The 19,672-nt window shown below is 40.1% G+C and overlaps 1 protein-coding gene across 6 annotated transcripts in view; it reads left to right on the plus strand.

Annotated features, from left to right (window-relative positions):
- fdl (fused lobes) overlaps positions 1 to 19,595 on the plus strand; it is a 71,441-nt gene extending 51,846 nt beyond the window's left edge. For 5 of the 6 annotated variants that reach the window (XM_033476440.2, XM_033476444.2, XM_076523002.1 and 2 more), the window contains 6 exons: positions 2,507 to 2,650; positions 3,041 to 3,139; positions 8,335 to 8,597; positions 10,101 to 10,712; positions 12,360 to 13,089; positions 14,758 to 19,595. In XM_033476440.2, coding sequence (XP_033332331.1) covers positions 2,507 to 2,650; positions 3,041 to 3,139; positions 8,335 to 8,597; positions 10,101 to 10,712; positions 12,360 to 13,089; positions 14,758 to 14,905 — 1,996 coding nt within the window. In that variant the 3' untranslated portion in view covers positions 14,906 to 19,595. The remainder of the gene's footprint in view (positions 1 to 2,506; positions 2,651 to 3,040; positions 3,140 to 8,334; positions 8,598 to 10,100; positions 10,713 to 12,359; positions 13,090 to 14,757) is intronic. The other variant, XM_033476443.2, reaches the window with a different exon arrangement.
- Positions 19,596 to 19,672: the final 77 nt, after the last annotated feature.

A 19,672-nucleotide genomic window follows, 5' to 3' on the forward strand; every position in this document is an offset into this window, starting at 1 on the left:
AGCCAATGCTGCCCGCTGCTTCGTAAATCGAATCCCTTTTGCACGACACACCATTCACGATTCACGTGACGAAATATTCCGTCGCGCCTGGTTAACAGGTTAACGTTTTTCTTTTTTGGTTGGCAGCTGAACATTCGGAGGATGCATTTTCGTTCCATCGTGCATTTTCTTTTTTAATTTTTGACAATAGCGAAACGTGGTAAATAATAATAATAATAATAACAGTGATAATAGTAATAATAGTAATAAATAATAGTGATAATAATAATAATAATAATAATAATAATAATAATAATAATAATAATAATAATAATAATAGTGATAAATAATAGTGATAATAACAATAGTTATAAATAATAGTGATAATAATAATAATAATAATAGTGAAACCGATTTGCACTCCGCGCCAAAAGTATCACGACGTTCAGACAGAAAATTAAATAAAATTTTAATTTGTAGCGATATTATTATTATTATTATTATTATTATTATTATTATTATTATTTTCAGTTAAGAGCATTGAAAGCAACGGCTCGCAATGAATGATTTTAAACAGTTATTTCTTATTTTCATAATTGATACTCGAGCATCAATTCTTGTATTCGATATCTTTCTTGATCTTTTTTACTTTCATACTTTTATTTACATACTACTTACCACAATCAGCGATTTCGAGTTCGATGATACATATACAATTTAATAAAAAATTTTAAATAAATAACAATATCTCTTTTAGATTTCAATTTGGAAAGATAAGAAGTGTTATCGCTAAATAAATTGCGGTCGTTAAAATTCCCGGTACTCAGTAAAGTAATTGCAGGTAATGCGAGACAACGCGTTCTATCGACCATAGTGATATCTCGGTAAAGGAATAAAATTAATTTCGCACGTTATAGTTTCGTGGAAATAATAAAAATAATCGTGCCAAAACGATGTTGTGCAAAGATTGCTGTTACTCCAATCAATTATTGCATCGAAGCTAAATTAATTAGTGTTCTCGGTGTGAATTATTCAGAAATTAAGTTTGTAAAATGAACGTCCTCCTATTACTAAAAAAAATAGTTATTTATTACTTATTACTAAAAATTACTTAGATATTACTAAAATATCTTACTAAAAATATCCTAAGCATTCGACGCAAATAAAAAAAAATTTACTTTCATGTTGTCGCTTATCAGTGCTTCTAACATAATATTTCCTATCGCAAACGATAATGATAAGATGCCTGGAATATTCCGAATTTGTGACACATTTAGGGAGGGCTTATAATATCTGCCATATATTTTGAGATATTTTCAAGGCTAAGGGTTGACAATCGTCGCTCTTTCCCGCTGGTCAAACTATCCCGGACCAACCCGAAAGATCGTTTAACCCTTCGCACTCGAGACTATTTCAACTGCAAAATGAAAACATTTGTTCGAAACTTACAGTATTTCCATTCGATATAATTGCTTTTATTCCATACATATGACAAACTGAATATTGTGAAAATTCTTTCGAAAATAGCGTAGCAATTTTCAGCGTCGCCTTACATGCTCGTCACTCGAGTGCAAAGGGTTAACCCGAGGACTCGAAAAAAAACGGTACAGTAATGTCTCCCTAACTGACGCTCAGATTGTGCACAAAGATGGACAATTTGGGAAGAGTAGATACGATTATTCGAGCTTTGCAACTCGTTTTTATAATTGTTGACAATTGAACTGTTTATTTTGAAAGTGGCATAAGAGTCACTTTACCGTAATGAAAAGTGGTGATTTTTTAATGTTTACACGAAATTATTTATACTGAGAAAAATATCAGTATCCTGAGATAACAAATACAAGTAAATCTTCTCGAAAGTTAGCATCCATATTTTGAAACGTGTTAAAACGCGAACCCTTAAATATATCGACTTAAAAACAAAGTGACTTATGCCACTTTCAAAATAAACGGTTCGATTAGTATTAACATTTTGAACTGTCGCTTCAACCATGTGCGGGCGACGGAACGATTGAAAATATAACTTCTGAAAGTTAATTGTTACACCAATCCATTATAATCTCTTAATTTTATTAAGAGATTCGCAAGAGGATCGAATGTTTAATAAAGAATTGGTGTCGTACGATTTTGCTCTGTGCAATTTCAATTTAATCGAATAAAATACTTTCGTTCTACGAAATTTTTGAACCGTGAAAGCGTTAAACAAGTTGGGAGTAACTTAACGTAGTTCCCCTAAATTCCTCGAACGCGTTCAATTTTCTGTGTATACGTCAGCTTTCACGCTGTATTAAATTTCCAGTTTTAATAAAAAGTCCTCGACGTCGTTGAATTGTAAACGACGGGAAGATTCTCCTTTAAAGAGATAACAAAGTGACTTATGCCACTTTCAAAATAAACGGCTCAATTCGTAATTACAAAAACGAAATCTCCTCTTTCCAAATTGTCCAATTTGTATGGACAATCCGAGCGCGTCAATTAGAGAGACATCGCTGCAGTTCGCGATTCTAGCCGTGATTTTCTGTTGCAGATTCGCCAGAATGTTGGGTAGCGTGCCCAGCGGATGGATGAGGAAGATTCTCCTCTTTCTGGTCCTGATGACTGGGGTGCTGCTCATAGCCATGTACGCACACGCGCCACCCCTCGTCTCTCTGCAGCCGTTCTCGTCCCGCCGGTAAGTATCGCGCTGAATGTCGACCGTGTAAGGACCCAGTTCCTCGATCCCCGCGATCGTTCGTTGACCTTCTCTCCATCGGTATCTGTCGGCCAGCTCGATCGTTCCGATTCGAAGGAAAACGGCGAACAGATGGAGGGAAGAAAAAAAGAAAAAGGATAAAAGAACATGTGAAAATGTTCGCTGGATCGGTCAAAGAACTCGCAGCGTTCCCGAGTGTGTCACCCCCACCCTCCCCCCTCCCTATCGGCGTCTCCCTTCATCCCGAACGATCATCACCGTCACACCCGCCCAACCACGTTAACTTTGGTTACCGCAACTCTCTGTGTTTCTTTTTTTTATTTTTTCGTTAATTACCTTGCATTCCCGGCGACTCGGCGCGCATCAAAGACTGAAGGAGTTACAACGAGGCTTGGTTACATTCCTGGTCGGTAATGAAAGCACCAAGAGACCCGAGGAACGGCTCTACGAATATCTGGAAGAGCCTAGGTAACATTCCCCTCTTCCAATGGGGTGAACCCAAGTACTTGCTACAAAGCTTCCTTCGTTCCGAAAAACAAAAAAAAAACAGAAAAAGAACCCGAGTCCCCGCGTTCGCCCCCCCCCTCTCGAAACGACAAATTGTTTTCGACTTGGCGCCCTTTCGTTACCCTGCATGTACATATATATATGCTGATCTTAGAAGCTCCTCTGCCTTTCTTGAAGTATCTGGCTCTGTACACTTGTCGATTCTACGACCTTTCGTCGATCGATCAACCCTGTGGTGGCTTCCCTTATTCCGAACATTCGGGTTTCCTGGCTATGCGCAGTAAACTCTCCCTAATCGACGCTCAGATTGCACAAAAAAAATGGATAATTTAGGAGAAGAGAAGATACGAGTGTTCGAGCCGTGCGGTTCACTTTTATAGTTACGAATTGTCAACAACTATAAAAACGAGCTGCAAGGCTCGAGTAATTGTATCTCCTCTTCTCCTCTCCGGTTCGAGAAGAGGAGATACGATTATTCGAGTCTCGCGACCGATTGTCAATAACTATAAAAATGAGCTGCTGGAGAATAATCGTATCTCCTGTTCCCAGATCGTCCATTTTTGTGCATGATCTCAGAATCAATTAGAGAGAATTTATTGTTATTATTGTATTCGGGTTCTGGGTTTCAATGGTTAAGTATAATTGGAACTAGAATACTATCTCCGGCAATAAGTATCTGGCCAGAAGTTATACTAACGAATTAATTTAAAGAAAAAAAAACGAGATTGTTTGCAGCTCAAATGCTACGACACAAATAGAAAAGTATTTAGTTTAAGGTTGCATGTATTAGATAAGTACGCGACACGTAACTAGTGGTTTAGTTTATTTTCGTGGAAAATACAGTGAACGGAGAGAACGATGCTTGGAAAAAATGTATTTGGCCAAGCGAGATCCTGGGAAAAAGTATTCGATCGTTTATGTTCGCATAGAGGCGAATATTAATTTGCTTTTCTATTCACGGTATCTGGTGTTTTAGGTTGTTTTTATGCGCGTATAGAACTGTTTGAACGGGTGTTGACGCTGATTTTTATGAAATCTTGCATTTTTCTTCACATTTTGCATCTTTCTCGCACTTTGTTTCTTCCATTTTTCTTTTAAAATTTCTCTGTATTGTTTAGAAAGGACAATGGTGTAAATGGACCAATTTTAATTTATTTTAATTTACGTATGAGTAAAGACTCCAGATTACGATTATGATATTAAATTATAGCAATTTTATTAATTATGATATTAAATTATAGCAATTTTATTAATTATAATATTAGATCGTAGCAATTTTATTAACTACGATATTAAATTATAGCAATTTTATTAATTATGATATTAAATCCTAACAATTTTATTAATTATGATATTAAATCATAGCAATTTTATTAACTACGATAATAAATCGTAGCAATTTTATTAACTACGATATTAAATTATAGCAATTTTATTAACTATGATATTAAATCGTAGCAATTTTATTAATTATGATATTAAATCATAGCAATTTTAAATTTATTAGTTGACCTAAAAAATACAGGAACCTATTTAAATCATAATATGAAGAAAATTAATCATAGAAATCTCTTCAAATCGATCCCGACTGTATAAATAAAAACTCCGGAATACGATTATGCTATAAAAAGAAGTTGATTTTTTTTCCATTGCTCGCACCATTGTGCGGGCGCGACGTTGCTTTAATCGGCTGAATTTTGTTATCTAGAACGCCCTCAAAGAAAAATTAATACTCATAAATTAAACGTCGGTCGAGGATAACGGTCTCATGAATATTTATCACCGTAATTCCATCTTGCAACGGCGGCATTATAACGCATGGACGTACATGTACAAAATGTTCGCGTACAAAACAACCGCCGATTATTTTTCACGAACGACTGGTCAGCCGGACGCTCTCCTATTTTCACTTCTCGAGTTCTATTTCCTGTCTTGCGAGAATCGTGTCGATCGCCCAGTCACACCTAGCGTTTGCATGGTGTAACTGATTTATGCATCCGAGGCTACCTTCGCTCTTTTTCCCCGAAATTTTGGCGTCTTTCCGTCGAGGATGTCGCGCTACAGTAAATTCTCTCTAACTGACGCTCGAATTGTACACAAAAATGGATAATTTGGGAAGGAAAGACGTGATTATTCGAGCCTTGCGGCTCGTTTTTATAGATACCAATTGTCAACAACTATAAAAATGAGCTGCGAGGCTCGAATAAATTGTCCATTTTTGTGCACAATCTGAGCGTCAATTAGGGAGAATTTACTGTATTATCGAATGCTAAGTAGATCGCGATTGAATAGTCGCTGGTCCGCAGAATTTCCACGCAGTCGAGGCTCTCCGAGATTTGCAAGAAAACAATAAAACTCGAGTTTTCATTTGGAGACGTAAAATATTCAAACGTTCGTTACAAAATTCATCGAATTCGCAAAGTTAGGTTCTGCAATCTACTCGATTATTGGTGCCTACACAAGCGGTGTCCGATTAGTAGACAGACCACAAATCTTTATGCATTTACGGTAATGCATAAATTAATATATTATATATAATAAATTAATATTATGCTTATGCATAATTTTAAAAATGCAAGAAAACATTAATATAGAAAATTGTGAATTAACAAGGTCTAACGCAATTTTTATTTTCTTCCACTTTACTTTTTTTCTTTCATTCTAATCCTTGCAAAATGGCGTATAAAAATGTGAATTTGCATAAAGATCGCGATCTATCGATTAGAGAATTCTCGGGACCCGTTATTCGATGTCCGATTAGTAGACAGACCACAGATCTTTATGCATTTACGGTAATGCATAAATTAATATATTATATATAATAAATTAATATTATGCTTATGCATAATTTTTAAAATGCAAGAAAACATTAATATACAAAATTGTGAATTAACAAGGTCTAACGCAATTTTTATTTTCTTCCACTTTACTTTTTCCTTTCATTCTAATCCTTGCAAAACGGCGTATAAAAATGTGAATTTGCATAAAGATCAGCGATCTATCGATTAGAGTACTCTCGGGGCTCGTTATTCGGTTTCCTTTCATGTATATATTTCTGTAAGTATACCGCAATATGTCCAGGGTGTAATAACGTACTAATGTGACTCCAAATAATGCGCAAAATTATTAACGAACATATACTCTTGCCGACAAAAGTCAACAAAGTTAACGCATCTCTAACATTTGAGTAAAATTCGATATTTTAATAAATATACGTCTTATTAAATTAAAAGCACAAATTATAGCGAAGCATGTAACACATTGTTGATATACTTATCAAGAACTTTATCAACAAACTTTTGAATCGGTTGTAAAAATTACGGATCAAATTTTATTTAAAGAATTCAATACGTTTCATTTAATAACGTTGTTTCTAAATGTAAGTAAAATTATCGCGAGGGCACAGTAACCATTGGGGACCACAGTAATTGACACAGTAATCGGCGATGTTTTACCTAAGTTTCATCGCATGCACCATAAACGATTATTCCATTGTTTCCTTTTTGCTTTTACTGATTTTACGAAATGAACGTGAATTCGATTTGGGGAAACGTGAATATAATTTGCAAAAAGATGAATTTCGAGTGTAGTTCGATGCAAAGTGAGGGAAATACGAATGAATTATTGCATCATGCGAACCTCTTGAGAGTCCAGTCAATAATTCACGAGTAAGTTTTAAGTTGTGCCACGTTAGCGAGCTCACCCTGTATATATTTTTGTTCACACAAATGCAGCTTGCGTATGCTCTCTTTGTATCTCCTACTAATCCTTTTAGCGTGTAAGCTATTCTGTACAATACCTTATTAGAAAATATTACTTGGGAAAAGTCGATAGGCACTTGAATATCCTCGAATTTCGTATCGAGACACGCAATACGCGAGTACTATGCTTTCTTTTAACGCATTCCCTTATTTGTTATACATGAAAATGTCTAATCTACTGTTTCTTTGTACGTCCCAGGAAAAGGTGTTCGATTAAGCAAATCAAGCGACTACCATCAGAATTATTTACACGTATGACGTTGAACATTTTTTTTTTTTATTAACAATGGAAGTGAATGCGATGAAATGTGTCTTGAAACTAAACGCAAACGTGTGTTCATTATAATGGCTTTCGATTATTGATAAATCCTACGAGATCTAAGAATATTTGACACTATTTATCGAGAATTATACAACGGTATAATTTTTTTAGAACTGGATCAAATGATCTGAATTTTTGTTTAGATGATACAGGAACTAGAATGGAACTAGAATGTTTTTTTTTAGTTTTGCCATTACTCGAAATAACGAGAAAGGATGAAGAACTCAAAATTTTTAACTTTTTTTATCGGAGCCTATAACAAAAATCTAACAAATGAGTTTTGTAAATGTCGGTCAAGTAAATAAAAAAATAGTATCATTTTACAGACAAATGCAGGATTTATAGAACTAAGAAACTTCTCGCGATTTCTAAATAGATCTGAATATTTATAAAAGAACCGATGCATGTGCCAAAACACTGCTTGATCAAATTCAAATACGCGTCGATAACAACACGTGACGTCATTTTCGGCGTATAAATAAATTTCTCTCGACGAACGCCACCAACTAACGTCATCAAATATGAAAACAATTTTTCTAGTATACTGTAAAATGTTTGTTTTACTTAATACTGTGTAACATTCGCTACAAACATATTAAAATATTATCATTCAATATTTGCATATGTTTTTTGTATTCTTACATATTTGTCGTGCATAAATATTTGATATGCTTCTTTTATGCATATTTACCATTCATAAACATCCGCAGTCTATTAATGACAGTGTTTGCACAGATATTTATACTAAAATACTAACGATCACTATCGCCATTCAGTACGTTGTTTAGTAATTCTGATGTTGCAATTTGGAACTTTGGCTTTAATCGACGTAATCGTCCACGATCTGGCATTCAATTAAATCACTAATCGAGTCGCGTAACTGTCTGCCCGGGAATGTGTCGATCATCATGCCGTTTGCAGCCCCGTGTCTTCAAGTGCCTAAAAAGCTTCCAAAGTATTTTTCCTCGGTTGCGCTACTTCTGTCCGAACGCCGAAGCTCATTAACAGCATGGCACGGTTCGTCTATGGACAATCTTAAGAAGTCTCTATTCTGCCGGGGGGGACGAGTACAGGACATTCCAGAGCCCGTGGTCTTGGGCCTGTGTGGCTGGCCGATGCGAGAGGAGAGCGGTCAGATCGTCGCGTACGTCTCTGGCGAGTTGCATCGCGCTCTGCGGTGGCAACACTCGGCTGCTCTGGCCCAGGCCGACCGGGAACATCCTCTTGGGCGAGGACAGCGTGGTCATACACTATCAGCAAATTGAGTTTGTCACCGTGAACACCAGCGACCAGGAGACGAAGAGCCTGCTGGAGCACGCTAAGGATGTTTTCATCGGTAAGACTAAATTCTTCATTTATTTATTCCTAGGTGATTCCTGAGATCATTTCGAGTAACTTTTTCCTTAGCGAAAATGCAATCCGCGGCTTCGTTTACGAATTATTAAGGAAAAACGTTGACCAATGAGAGACGAGTTCAGCTGGCGCAAGGGGGCCGAGCCAACGAGCGGTCGACGCTCAGTTCCGCTCGGCCGCCTAGCGCTAGGCGAGCTCGCCTCTCATTGGTCAGTGTTTTTCGTTAATAACTCGTGAACGAAGCCGCGGATCGCATTTTCGATAAGGAAAAAGTTACTTGAAATTACCTCAGGAATCACCCTTTCCCGGGTGTTGACATAATTATGAAGCACCCTGTATTAATATACTACTGTATCTTTATACAAAATGAAAATTGTCTCCACCAATTGCGACAAACACGAGCCAAATAAAATTCTGTTTCTTCCTTTAATAATTTCAGCAAGTTGAAAATAATATGTTGATTTCCTCGAATTCTTTTTATCCTCTTCCACCGTCTTGATTCTCAGCTATTCATTTTCGTGGTAAATGCATAAAATCCGCAGTCTAACATTGCATTACACAGTACATTCAGTTACATTACACAGTCGTTCCCAAATCGACTGACCTTTCGAATGAAATACTTGATTGACAACTTTTTAGACTCAGCTTTTTATACTTGAAAAAGGTTGCCCCACTGTTGGACCCAACTTCGTGGAATAACAAAAATGTTCCTGTTCCGGAATAATGCAAAATTGATTATTACATATGCCAGTGTTTTTCGTTAATAACTCGTAAACAAAGCCGCGGATTGCATTTTCGCAAAGGAAAAAGTTACTTCAAATGACCTCAGCTACCCCTCATTTTCGGCTGTTAAAATAATTGTAGAACACCCTGTATATATGTATTTCGACGTCTCGCTACTTGGCTGATAATCAGTGTTTTAACCAGAAACAGTTTTGGAAACAATGAATAACTCGCAATTTTGTACGGTTTTTATTTCTAGCGAAATTGAAGAACGAAGCTGAAAGCGAAATCTTTTATTCGGTAATTATGTATCACATATATAATAATAATAATAATAATATGTAATATATATATATATATATATATATATATATATATATTACATATATAATAATAATAATAATATAAATATAAATAATATAAATAATAATAATATGTAATATATATATATTACACGATACATAATTACCGAATAAAAGATTTAGCTTTCAGCTTCGTTCTTCAATTTCGTTAGAAATAAAAACCGTACAAAATTGCAAGGTTATTCATTGTTTCCAAAACTGTTTCTGGTTAAAACATTGTTTATCAGCCAAGTAGCGAGACGTCTAAATTAAACAAATTTTGCCGATTCATACCCTAAGGACTATTACCTAAAATGTGACGTCCAAACAAAATCCTCCCCCCTCCCTCCCCTATGCAGACGTACCGATGATCCACAGCGTCGCAAGCGCAAATATTGAAGAATTCCACGGATCTGCTTCAGGGAACGTGAGGAGCTTGATGAAGGTGGCGAACGCGAAGAGCCGCTCCGGCGTGGATACGTTCGTGATTTATCTGAGCGCTGGCAACGGCCGTGCAATCGGGCCGGGTTTGGACACCGACGAGTCCTATACCCTGGAGATAGTGCACAAGGGAAAAGTCCTGGAGGCGCGGATCACCGGGAACAGTTACTTCGGGGTCAGACACGGCCTGGAGACGCTTGGACAGATGATCTGGTGGGACGAGCTCGTCGGAAGGGAGGGCGCGCTGCGGGTGTTGTCCCGCGCTTCCGTCGAGGACAAACCGGCGTTTCCTTATCGGGGATTGCTGGTCGATACCGGAAGACAGTTCTTCCCTATCCAGAGGCTGAAGAGGGTGATCGACGGTATGGCAGCCTCGAAGCTGAACACGTTCCACTGGCACCTGACCGACTCGCAGAGCTTCCCCTTCGACTCGGCCCAGTTCCCGGAGATGGCTAGGTGGGGCGCGTACAGCGGCGATCAGATCTACACGCCCGACGATGTCAAGGATCTCGCAGATTACGCGAGAGTCCGAGGTGTCCGGGTGCTCGTCGAGATCGATTCGCCCGCCCACGCCGGCGCTGGATGGCAATGGGGTGAGTCGGCGATTCACGGTTCCTTCGATAACTTGTCGAACGGTCTAAAACACCCGTCCCTGATAGCTTCTTCTTCTTCTTCTTCGAGGTACAATCCCGTTTTCGGACATTTCGTCGGAATGTGTAATTTCTTCCGGAAATGCTCGGAATCGAGACCGGAAGATCTGAGAACACCGAGACGCGATTCTTCTTCGTTCGCCGGTTTACCGGAGACTGTCTTCAAGTTTCGTCGCGGATCGAGTAACAACGTTTAAAATTTGTTGCCTGAATTTTCGAGACATTTTAACCCTTTGCACTCGAAGCTATAATTATTAATTATAGCTTAATTAATTTTAATATAATTATTAAACATATTTTCTGATCTACAGTGTTTCTATCTTATATGATTTACTGCGATTTATGCGTATGGAAGTCTATTGGCAAGTACAAAACTTGCAATTCTAAGAGTTTTTTTTAGATATAAACGAGTCTGATACTGTTACAATTATTTTGAAAAATAATGTAGTAATTTTTAGTGGCGCCTCGGAGTCGTCACTCGAGTGCAAAGGGTTAAAACGTAAACAATATTACTATCGGTGAAAGAGAAATAAGTTTCTGAGTTACAGTAATGTCTCTCCAATTGACGCCCGGATTGCGCACAAAAATAGATAATTTGGGAAGAAGAGATACGATTATTCGAGCCTCGAGGTTTAGTTTTATAGTTATAAATTGTCCACGATAATAAAAACGAGCCGCAAGGCTCGAATAAAATCGTATCTCTTCTTTCCAAATTATTCATTTAGACAACATGAGACACCAGTGAGGGACAATCTGAGCGTCAGTAAGGGAGACATTACTGCACATCGAATTTTTCGCGAGCGTCTTATATAGTTTCGTCGCTATTCCGTCGAACGCGTTCCGAACACGAAGTCGCTCCGAAAAATCGCGGACGACAAGGTATTAACCTTTCAGGCCCGACGCGCCACTATAGTGGCTTTCGCGGATGTCATCTTTCAGAACGACACGCCAGTATAGTAGCTTTCGCGGATGTCACCTCTCTGGACGACGCGCCACTATAGTGGCTTGCTCTAGTAGCTCACTCGCTCATCGTTTGAACCAAATAATCGTCTTCATATGCATTGTTTCACACTTCTTTTGTCTTCGCATCGATTTACAACAATCTACAGGGTGTCCCAAAAATGTCTCGCAATCCGGAAATGGCGGGTTCCTCGGATCATTTGAAGCAACTTCTTCCTTTACAAAAATGTTCTCCGAGGCACCGTTAACGAGTTATTAACGAAAAACAGTGACCAATAAGAATCGAGTACGGCTGACGCGAGGCGGCCCAGCCAACCAGCGCGCGAAGCCCAGTTCCGCTCATTGGCTCGGTCGCTTCGCGCCAGCCGAGCTCGCCTCTCATTGGTCACTGTTTTTCGTTAATAACTCGTTAACGGTGCCTCGGAGAAAATTTTTCTAAAGGAAAAAGTTGCTTCAAATGGCCCGAGGAACCCGCCACTTTCGGATTGCGAGACATTTTTGGGACACCCTGTATATACAGTACCAGACTCTGTACAGTACACATCAGACTCTGCCGTCCAGAGAAATAGCCTCGCGCAGAATTCAGCCGTACCTAAATGGTTAACACGTTCGCGACACGTTTGGTTCCAGGAACCGAGTACGGATACGGCGAGCTGGCGCTGTGCGTCGACCAGCAGCCGTGGTCGTCGTACTGCGGCGAGCCGAATTGCGGCCAGTTGAATCCGATCAACGAGCACTCTTACAGAATATTGGAGGGTCTGTACCGGGAGCTGCTCGACCTGACCGAGATCCGTGACATCGTTCATTTGGGCGGCGACGAGGTGAACCTCGACTGCTGGGCGCAGTACGGCAACATCACGGCGGCGATGCAGGCGCAGAACATGACCGATCACCACGCGATGTGGGCCGAGTTCGAGACGAAGATGCTGCAGAGGCTAGTCAAGGCGAACCGGGACGAGACACCGAAAGCGGTTATATTGTGGAGCTCGCCGCTCACCAAAAGGCCTTACATCACCATGTACTTCGACCCGAAGATCCACGTGATTCAGTCGTGGGGTGGCAGTAACTGGCCGGAGACACCGGATCTGCTCGAGGACGGGTTCCGCGTGATTGTCTCGCATGTCGACGCCTGGTACCTGGACTGCGGATTTGGCAGATGGAGGGAGACCGGCGAGGCCGCGTGCGGAGAGTATCGGACCTGGCAGACGGTTTACAATCATCGTCCGTGGAGGGACTATCCTCAGCAGCATTTGAATTTAGTTATCGGCGGCGAGGCGGCGATCTGGAGCGAGCAGACCGGCGACGCTTCCTTAGGACCTCGACTATGGCCTAGGGCTTCGGCTCTCGCTGAACGGTTATGGTGGGTATTTATTAGAGATGCTAATTTGCGAGCGAACGAAAATTACTCGGCTATTCTCGCGGAACCAGTGGCGATGTGGAATGAGCTTGGAATGTGATGCGGTCGGTAATTTCATTGGAGAGACCTCAGAAATGGGATTATTCGGTTTAAATTAACAGGTATTATAGTGAGGATAAACTAGGACTGTAATGTCAATTATAGTTTCAGTCAATATTAGCCATAGTCAACTAGTCAACTATAGTCAATTATATAATTACACTGGCACCAATGTGCCAGTAGCACCAAAAATTAAATTAACAGGTATTATAGTAAGGATAAACTGGGACTGTAATGTCAATTATAGTCTCAGTCAATATTAGTCATAGTCAACTATAGTCAATTATATAATTACACTGACATCAATGTGCCAGTAGCGCCAACAATTAAATTAACAGGTATAGTAAGGATAAACTAGGACTGTAATGTCAATTATAGTCTCAGTTAATATTAGTCATAGTCAACTAGTCAACTACTCAGCTATAGTCAATTATATGATTACACTGACACCAATATGCCAGTGGCACCAATATGACTAGTTGACTATGACTAAGTCTCAGTCAATATTAGTCATAGTCAACTAGTCAACTAGTCAACTATAGTCAATTATATAATTACACTGGCACCAATATGACTAGTTGACTATGACTAATATTGACTGAGACTATAATTGACAGTATAGTCCTAGTTTATCCTTATTATATAATACCTGTTAATTTAAACCGTATAATCCCATTTCTGAGGTCTCTCCAATGAAATCATCAACCGTATCACATTCCAAGCACCACCAATATGTCAATGTAAACATTACAATAGCAAAAGTAGAACGATACAACGGTAGAATGAATAACAACATTTACTTCAAATGTTACTATGACAAAGGCGACACAACTTTGAAATGGAGACACATTGCTCATTTATTTTATACTTCTGCCCCATCACCGCTGTGTAATATTGTATTGTATTCCGTAGTTTCTATTTTACAACTATTTTATACGTTGATGAGGTTTCACGAGGTTCCTGGATAGTTGAGTAATTCTCGTCCAACTGGATATCTCACAGCTCCCTAAAATTGGAATACAGTAATGTCTCCCTAACCGACGCTGAGATTGTGCACAAAAATGGACAATTTAGGAGAAGAGAAGATACGATTATTCGAGCCATGCGGTTCACTTTTATAGTTACGAATTGTCAACAACTATAAAAATGAGCTGCTGGAGAATAATCGTATCTCCTGTTCCCAAATTGTCCATTTTTGTGCACAATCTAAGAGCGAATTAGGGAGACGTTACTGTACATTTTAAGGCGGCACTTTCGCATTCTCATTTAAAAGTACAGTAATGTCTCCCTAATTGACGTTCAGATTGCATATAAAGATGGACAATTTGGGAAGGGGAGATACGATTATTCGAGCCTTATATTACCTTGGCATAACCTTGACAATTCGTAACTATAAAAACGAACCGCAAGGCTCGAATAATCGTATCTCTCCTCTTTCCAAATTGTCCATTTTTTTGGACAATCTGAGCGTCGGTTAGAGAGACATTACTGTATAATTGGTTACAAAACAGTTGAACAGTCCTTTGAACTCCCTCTTCGACAATGTCATTAACGATACGTTTTCGTACACAGGAGCGACCTGCCGACCAACGGTTACTCGACGGACGAAAGCGTGTACACGAGATTAGCGAGCCACGTGGAGCTTCTCGCTAGCCGCGGACTGAAGACGGAGGCGATGTGGCCGCAATGGTGCTCCCAGAACCCGGGGAAATGTCTTTGACCGTTCGTCAGTCCGAATCTGATCACCGAGTTCAGTTGGTATCGTACGCGTGGCTGCTATGAGGCCCAATGAGGCGGCTTTTATTGGCGAGTTTACCTGGGCTACGCGTTAGTTCAGGCAGTGAACAGTACGCGTGACACCCTGTTGTTAAGAGGCGTGTTACGCCGTGTCGAGGCGGTCGAGCCCATGGCACGCAGCACTGTAGATAATGTCCTCACATGCTGGACCGTGTCGTCGTATTCGTCACAGATTGCATCGATCCTGGAGTGCCGCCTGGCCGCCGTTGGGACAGTGACGTCGAGGAATAACCAATGCGACGGATGACAGAGAAGCGGTGCAGCATTATCTGAAAAAAGGCTTTCCCCCTTCAGGCTCATCCCTTGCTACTAGGACAAAGTATCACCGATCGATGATAATTATCTCCCCAGAGTTTTGTAGTCGACGAGATGCTGGAAATTCGGCTAATTCGCGGCGCGCGAACAGTCGCGCTTAGTCGTTGCAGTATCCGCGAAGATTGTCCCATTTGCCAGACCACGATCGTCACGGCTCCGCTTGCAAGATATCGGCGCGGCTTCGCTTCGCTACGACCCCCACCACCTAGACGTCGACATCATTTTACCGAGCTGGAAGATCGTCCGTCAAGCGCGAGAGCGTCGACGGTTTCGCCCTAGGGTGCGAGAAACGTCGTTTCGTAATTCAAGGTAGCTAGTTTCCGTCGCGTTGTAACCCACTGGAGAGGATGAATGCTCGTCAGGATCCTGGTATCGCGCCGATTCTCCGAAGCTAATGGACCCTTCATCGTCGCAGAGTGCCACTCGTACACCGAACTTACGCCGATTCAACGTTGTCCTTCGATCCCTTGTTAATAAGATCGACGAGATAAACGAGATTCTTGGCCGACACCATCTTCCACTTCGATGTCGACGCCGTCGCTTTCTGCAGCTCCCACGCTTCGGTTCGCCGGCGACATCTCGTCTCTCACCTGCCACCGCATCCGCCGCTTCAAGAAACGATTCTTCTAACGCGGATCGGAGTTCGATAGATTTAGCTGCCGGGTTTAAGAAACGCGGCTCGGATAGTTTACGACTGTCTTTTCTAACTCGGCTAAGACGTAGTCGTCCGTACAATTAGCAGAGTCGTCAAGCGGAACAATCGTGGGACGAGCCGGGGATAGAAGATAACAAAGAGAAAAAGATAATACTCAGCAAGAACGTGTCCAGGTGGTCACGAGTAGGCACCGACTACCAGGCAGACCGGTCTCCTTGGTAGCTAAAGGTTGGAACACGCGACGTCTAGATCATTAGCGATTTACTTAAAACAACGTCGGCGGGAAGGAATTTATCGAGTATCATCTCTGTTCTGCCAAGAGACGAAGGCACAATTCGTACCACTGTTCTTTTCTTCTCGTCTTTTTTGTTTTCTCTCTCTCCTGTCCAAAGAACAAACGAACAAGGAGGTTTCGACACCTCGAGGGACACTGCGATACGAATTAATGTCAATTCGAGGATACGCGAGCCCCGCGGAACGCCTTGCCGTCGTAGTAGCTCGATGCCATACTTTTCGTTTCAAGTGCCTTTCCAATTGTAATCTTACACGTGGTGAGCGCGCGCCGGAGCTTCGTTGTCGCGCGAGCCGAACGAAACACCACCGTTCCTACAGTCTCAGGAATGGCCACACCGAGACCGCGTTGTCGTCCCTTGTATTTAGAACAGGAATCGGATGCGGTCCGGCATCCCCGCGGGGATCGTCTTAGCTAAACTCTGCCCTGAATCTCTTTCTGTCCGGAAGGAAAGCAAGCGGCAGACTCGGAAAGATAAAATGGCACCCCCGACCAGGGGGCGGCGAATTAAGTTTCAGATATTTTATTCTATGTACACGACATATGCGGACGACGATTTATCGAGAATTTTAAAGATTTTGGAAGAACCTATTTATTGGAGAAAAAGAAAAGATATTCGAAGTTTGGTTCTAGAGACTGATCGATCGATGGAAATTTTCCGCTGAAGAATCGTCGGCGGCCGTCCTCGAAATTTATTCGCACCACGGACGGCTCGCGACCGTTGAAGTTATAATTATTGAATCGACAGTTGGAATATAGTTGGGCAATTATTTGCGAAATGGTGTCACTGTTCGATCGAATTGTTTAATGTACCGCGTATTGTCGAGGTCGTCGCTTCGATGATGAATTGTATTGCGAAGGGTTTTACTTAGCGGTCGTTGTTTATTAAATATTTAATTAGATGAGATGTGGCGATCACACAGATGAATTTTGATGTTATTCTGGACAACGATGTACCGTAATGTCTCCCTAATTGTCGCCAAAATGGACAATTTGCGAAGAGGAGATACGATTATTCGAGTCTTGCAGCTCCTTTTTATATTTATATATTTATATATAAATATATAATAAATATATAATATAATTAATATAATAAATATATATAAATATATATTTATTATATTTATATATATTTTATATTATTTATAAAAACAAACTGCAAGCCACGAATAATCGTATCTCATCTTCCCGAATTGTCCATTTCTGTGGACAATCTGAGCGTCAGTTAGGGAGACATTACTGTACCTTCTACAAAGTTTCTACGATCTTGGCAAACGCTATTCGAGTGAACTAAACCAATGGCCTATCGTTATAATTGGAATTGTGCTAAAATGATAAATAATTGTGAAAATGATAAATTCTACGTTCTGTATTTCTAAAATTCTAATTCTCTTCTCTTCGTTATTTTTACTGATGTAAAAGATATGTCTGGACAACATTATTTAGTTCGACGAAGTAAGAAGGTTACTTTTCTCACGTATTAAAGGCCATGACTATTTTTTGCACATTGAAAATTGTATAATTATATTATAATATTTATTATTAATTAATTAATAATTAATTAATATTAATTATAATATTTATTATATTATATTATATTATTACTATATTTTGCCCAATTTTATAAAACGCAGCACTGTGGTACACGTCATGACCTACGATAGCTGAGAAAAATGAATTAGAGAGACGTTACTGTACTCGCAAACATATTTCCAAAACTTATTCAGCATTTCTTAGATTCGAGACAGCTTGGGATACACGTTTGAGTAAAACTCGAGCAACTTCTTCGCGCGAACAACGATCGCCGCGTATAATCTCGAACGGTAAATCATGTGTCGATGATCGTCGGCAACGTGTTCAAAGATCATCGGCATCGAAGAGTGTCACCATTTTTGTAAATATTTGCCGCTAGTTGGTAATATTCGTTGGACTACTATTTTACGAAGAGAATCCGTCTCGCACGAAGACTAAAAAAAGCGGTAAAATGGCCTTAGAGAATGGAAATTTATTGAAAGTCCTAAACGATCCAGTTAGAGAAACCATGGAAAAAGATATTCAAGGTGGTGACGTTAGCCAGGACACCCTACGCAAACAATAAACGATTGAAACAGCGAACGTATTTCATAGAATGAAAAAAAGAAAAAAAAATACGAACGAACCTCTTTTGAACCTTATTTTACCATGGGAGTACTATATATATCGTCTTACAGACGTTAATGAAACGACGATCGTCTGCACAGACGTCTCTTTAAACTGCCAAATTTGGGTACTAAAGTTCACCGAAGGGGAGGGGAGAAAGGGTGGCAAATGTCGTTAGGCAGTTCGCGATACCCAATTTAACGTCCGAATCTTTTGGTAAGCTGTATGTTCTGAAAGAACGAAAAATAAATCACGTAGATATTATCGGATGACGACGAAGAAAAGTCACGCGACAGTATCGCTCTCGTTTCGTACCCGTAATTGTTTCGAAGGCAGGTTAGAAATGTTAATAGAAGATATTCCGGGAGCGATCGTCGCGGATCGGCATAATCTAGCACCGATTGTCTATTCTACATTAGGATCGTAGAACGAAATTCTCCGATGCCCGGATCAGCGCGACGAATTCATCCCGAATTTGTGATACTGCAAATGGATCTAGCATTTTTTGCTTATATCTCTAACGTATATACACACACACACGCGCGCATAAACACACACACACACACACACAAACATACACATCGACAAGAACTGAGTCAATTTCTAGAATACAAATAAATGGCATTCGACCAGGTTCGATGCCACTTGAAAGATTTCAATATTTTGTTGCGCCGATCCGTGGCTTATCGGATTCGCGTGTCAGGTTCGAGAGCATCAACGTGAAATAACATTATGGCCTATCACGATCAATAGATTTGTAAATACGCGATCACATTGGACGAATGGGAGCAGCGGCGACCCAACGATTACATATTCTAGCTAATTAACGAAATGGAGGACGCTAGCAGGATGACGAAATCATCTGTACTTACTGACACTTACCGACATCGATGGCTGTAAAAAAGGAAGTGTGATTTTTGAGCACGACCTTCTGGATCCTATGCGCTAAATCATCCGCTATGCCGATCGAGAAAACCTTGCCCCGGTGTTTGTTGCATTTTTCAACGAATTTTCATCGACCGAGTTGCGTGCGAAGAGAGCGAGAGAGAGAGAGGGAGAGGGCGATATGAACACATAAAAGGCTAGTAAAATTGCGAGCATTATGGTACTTCGAGTGTGTGCGGATGATTTCTCGAATTGATCCATAAAAAATACAATCCGTTGTAAAGTGTGGTTGGTGTAAGTTTAACATAAAAGAAATTTTGAATACAACACGGCCGTTAAAATCTTTCATTTTCCACTCCCTTGTATTTCAATTTATTATTAGTAAAGAACTAAATAGGCAAGAT

The sequence above is a fragment of the Megalopta genalis genome, chromosome 6, assembly GCF_051020955.1.
Source record: "Megalopta genalis isolate 19385.01 chromosome 6, iyMegGena1_principal, whole genome shotgun sequence".
Lineage (NCBI taxonomy): Eukaryota > Metazoa > Arthropoda > Insecta > Hymenoptera > Halictidae > Megalopta > Megalopta genalis.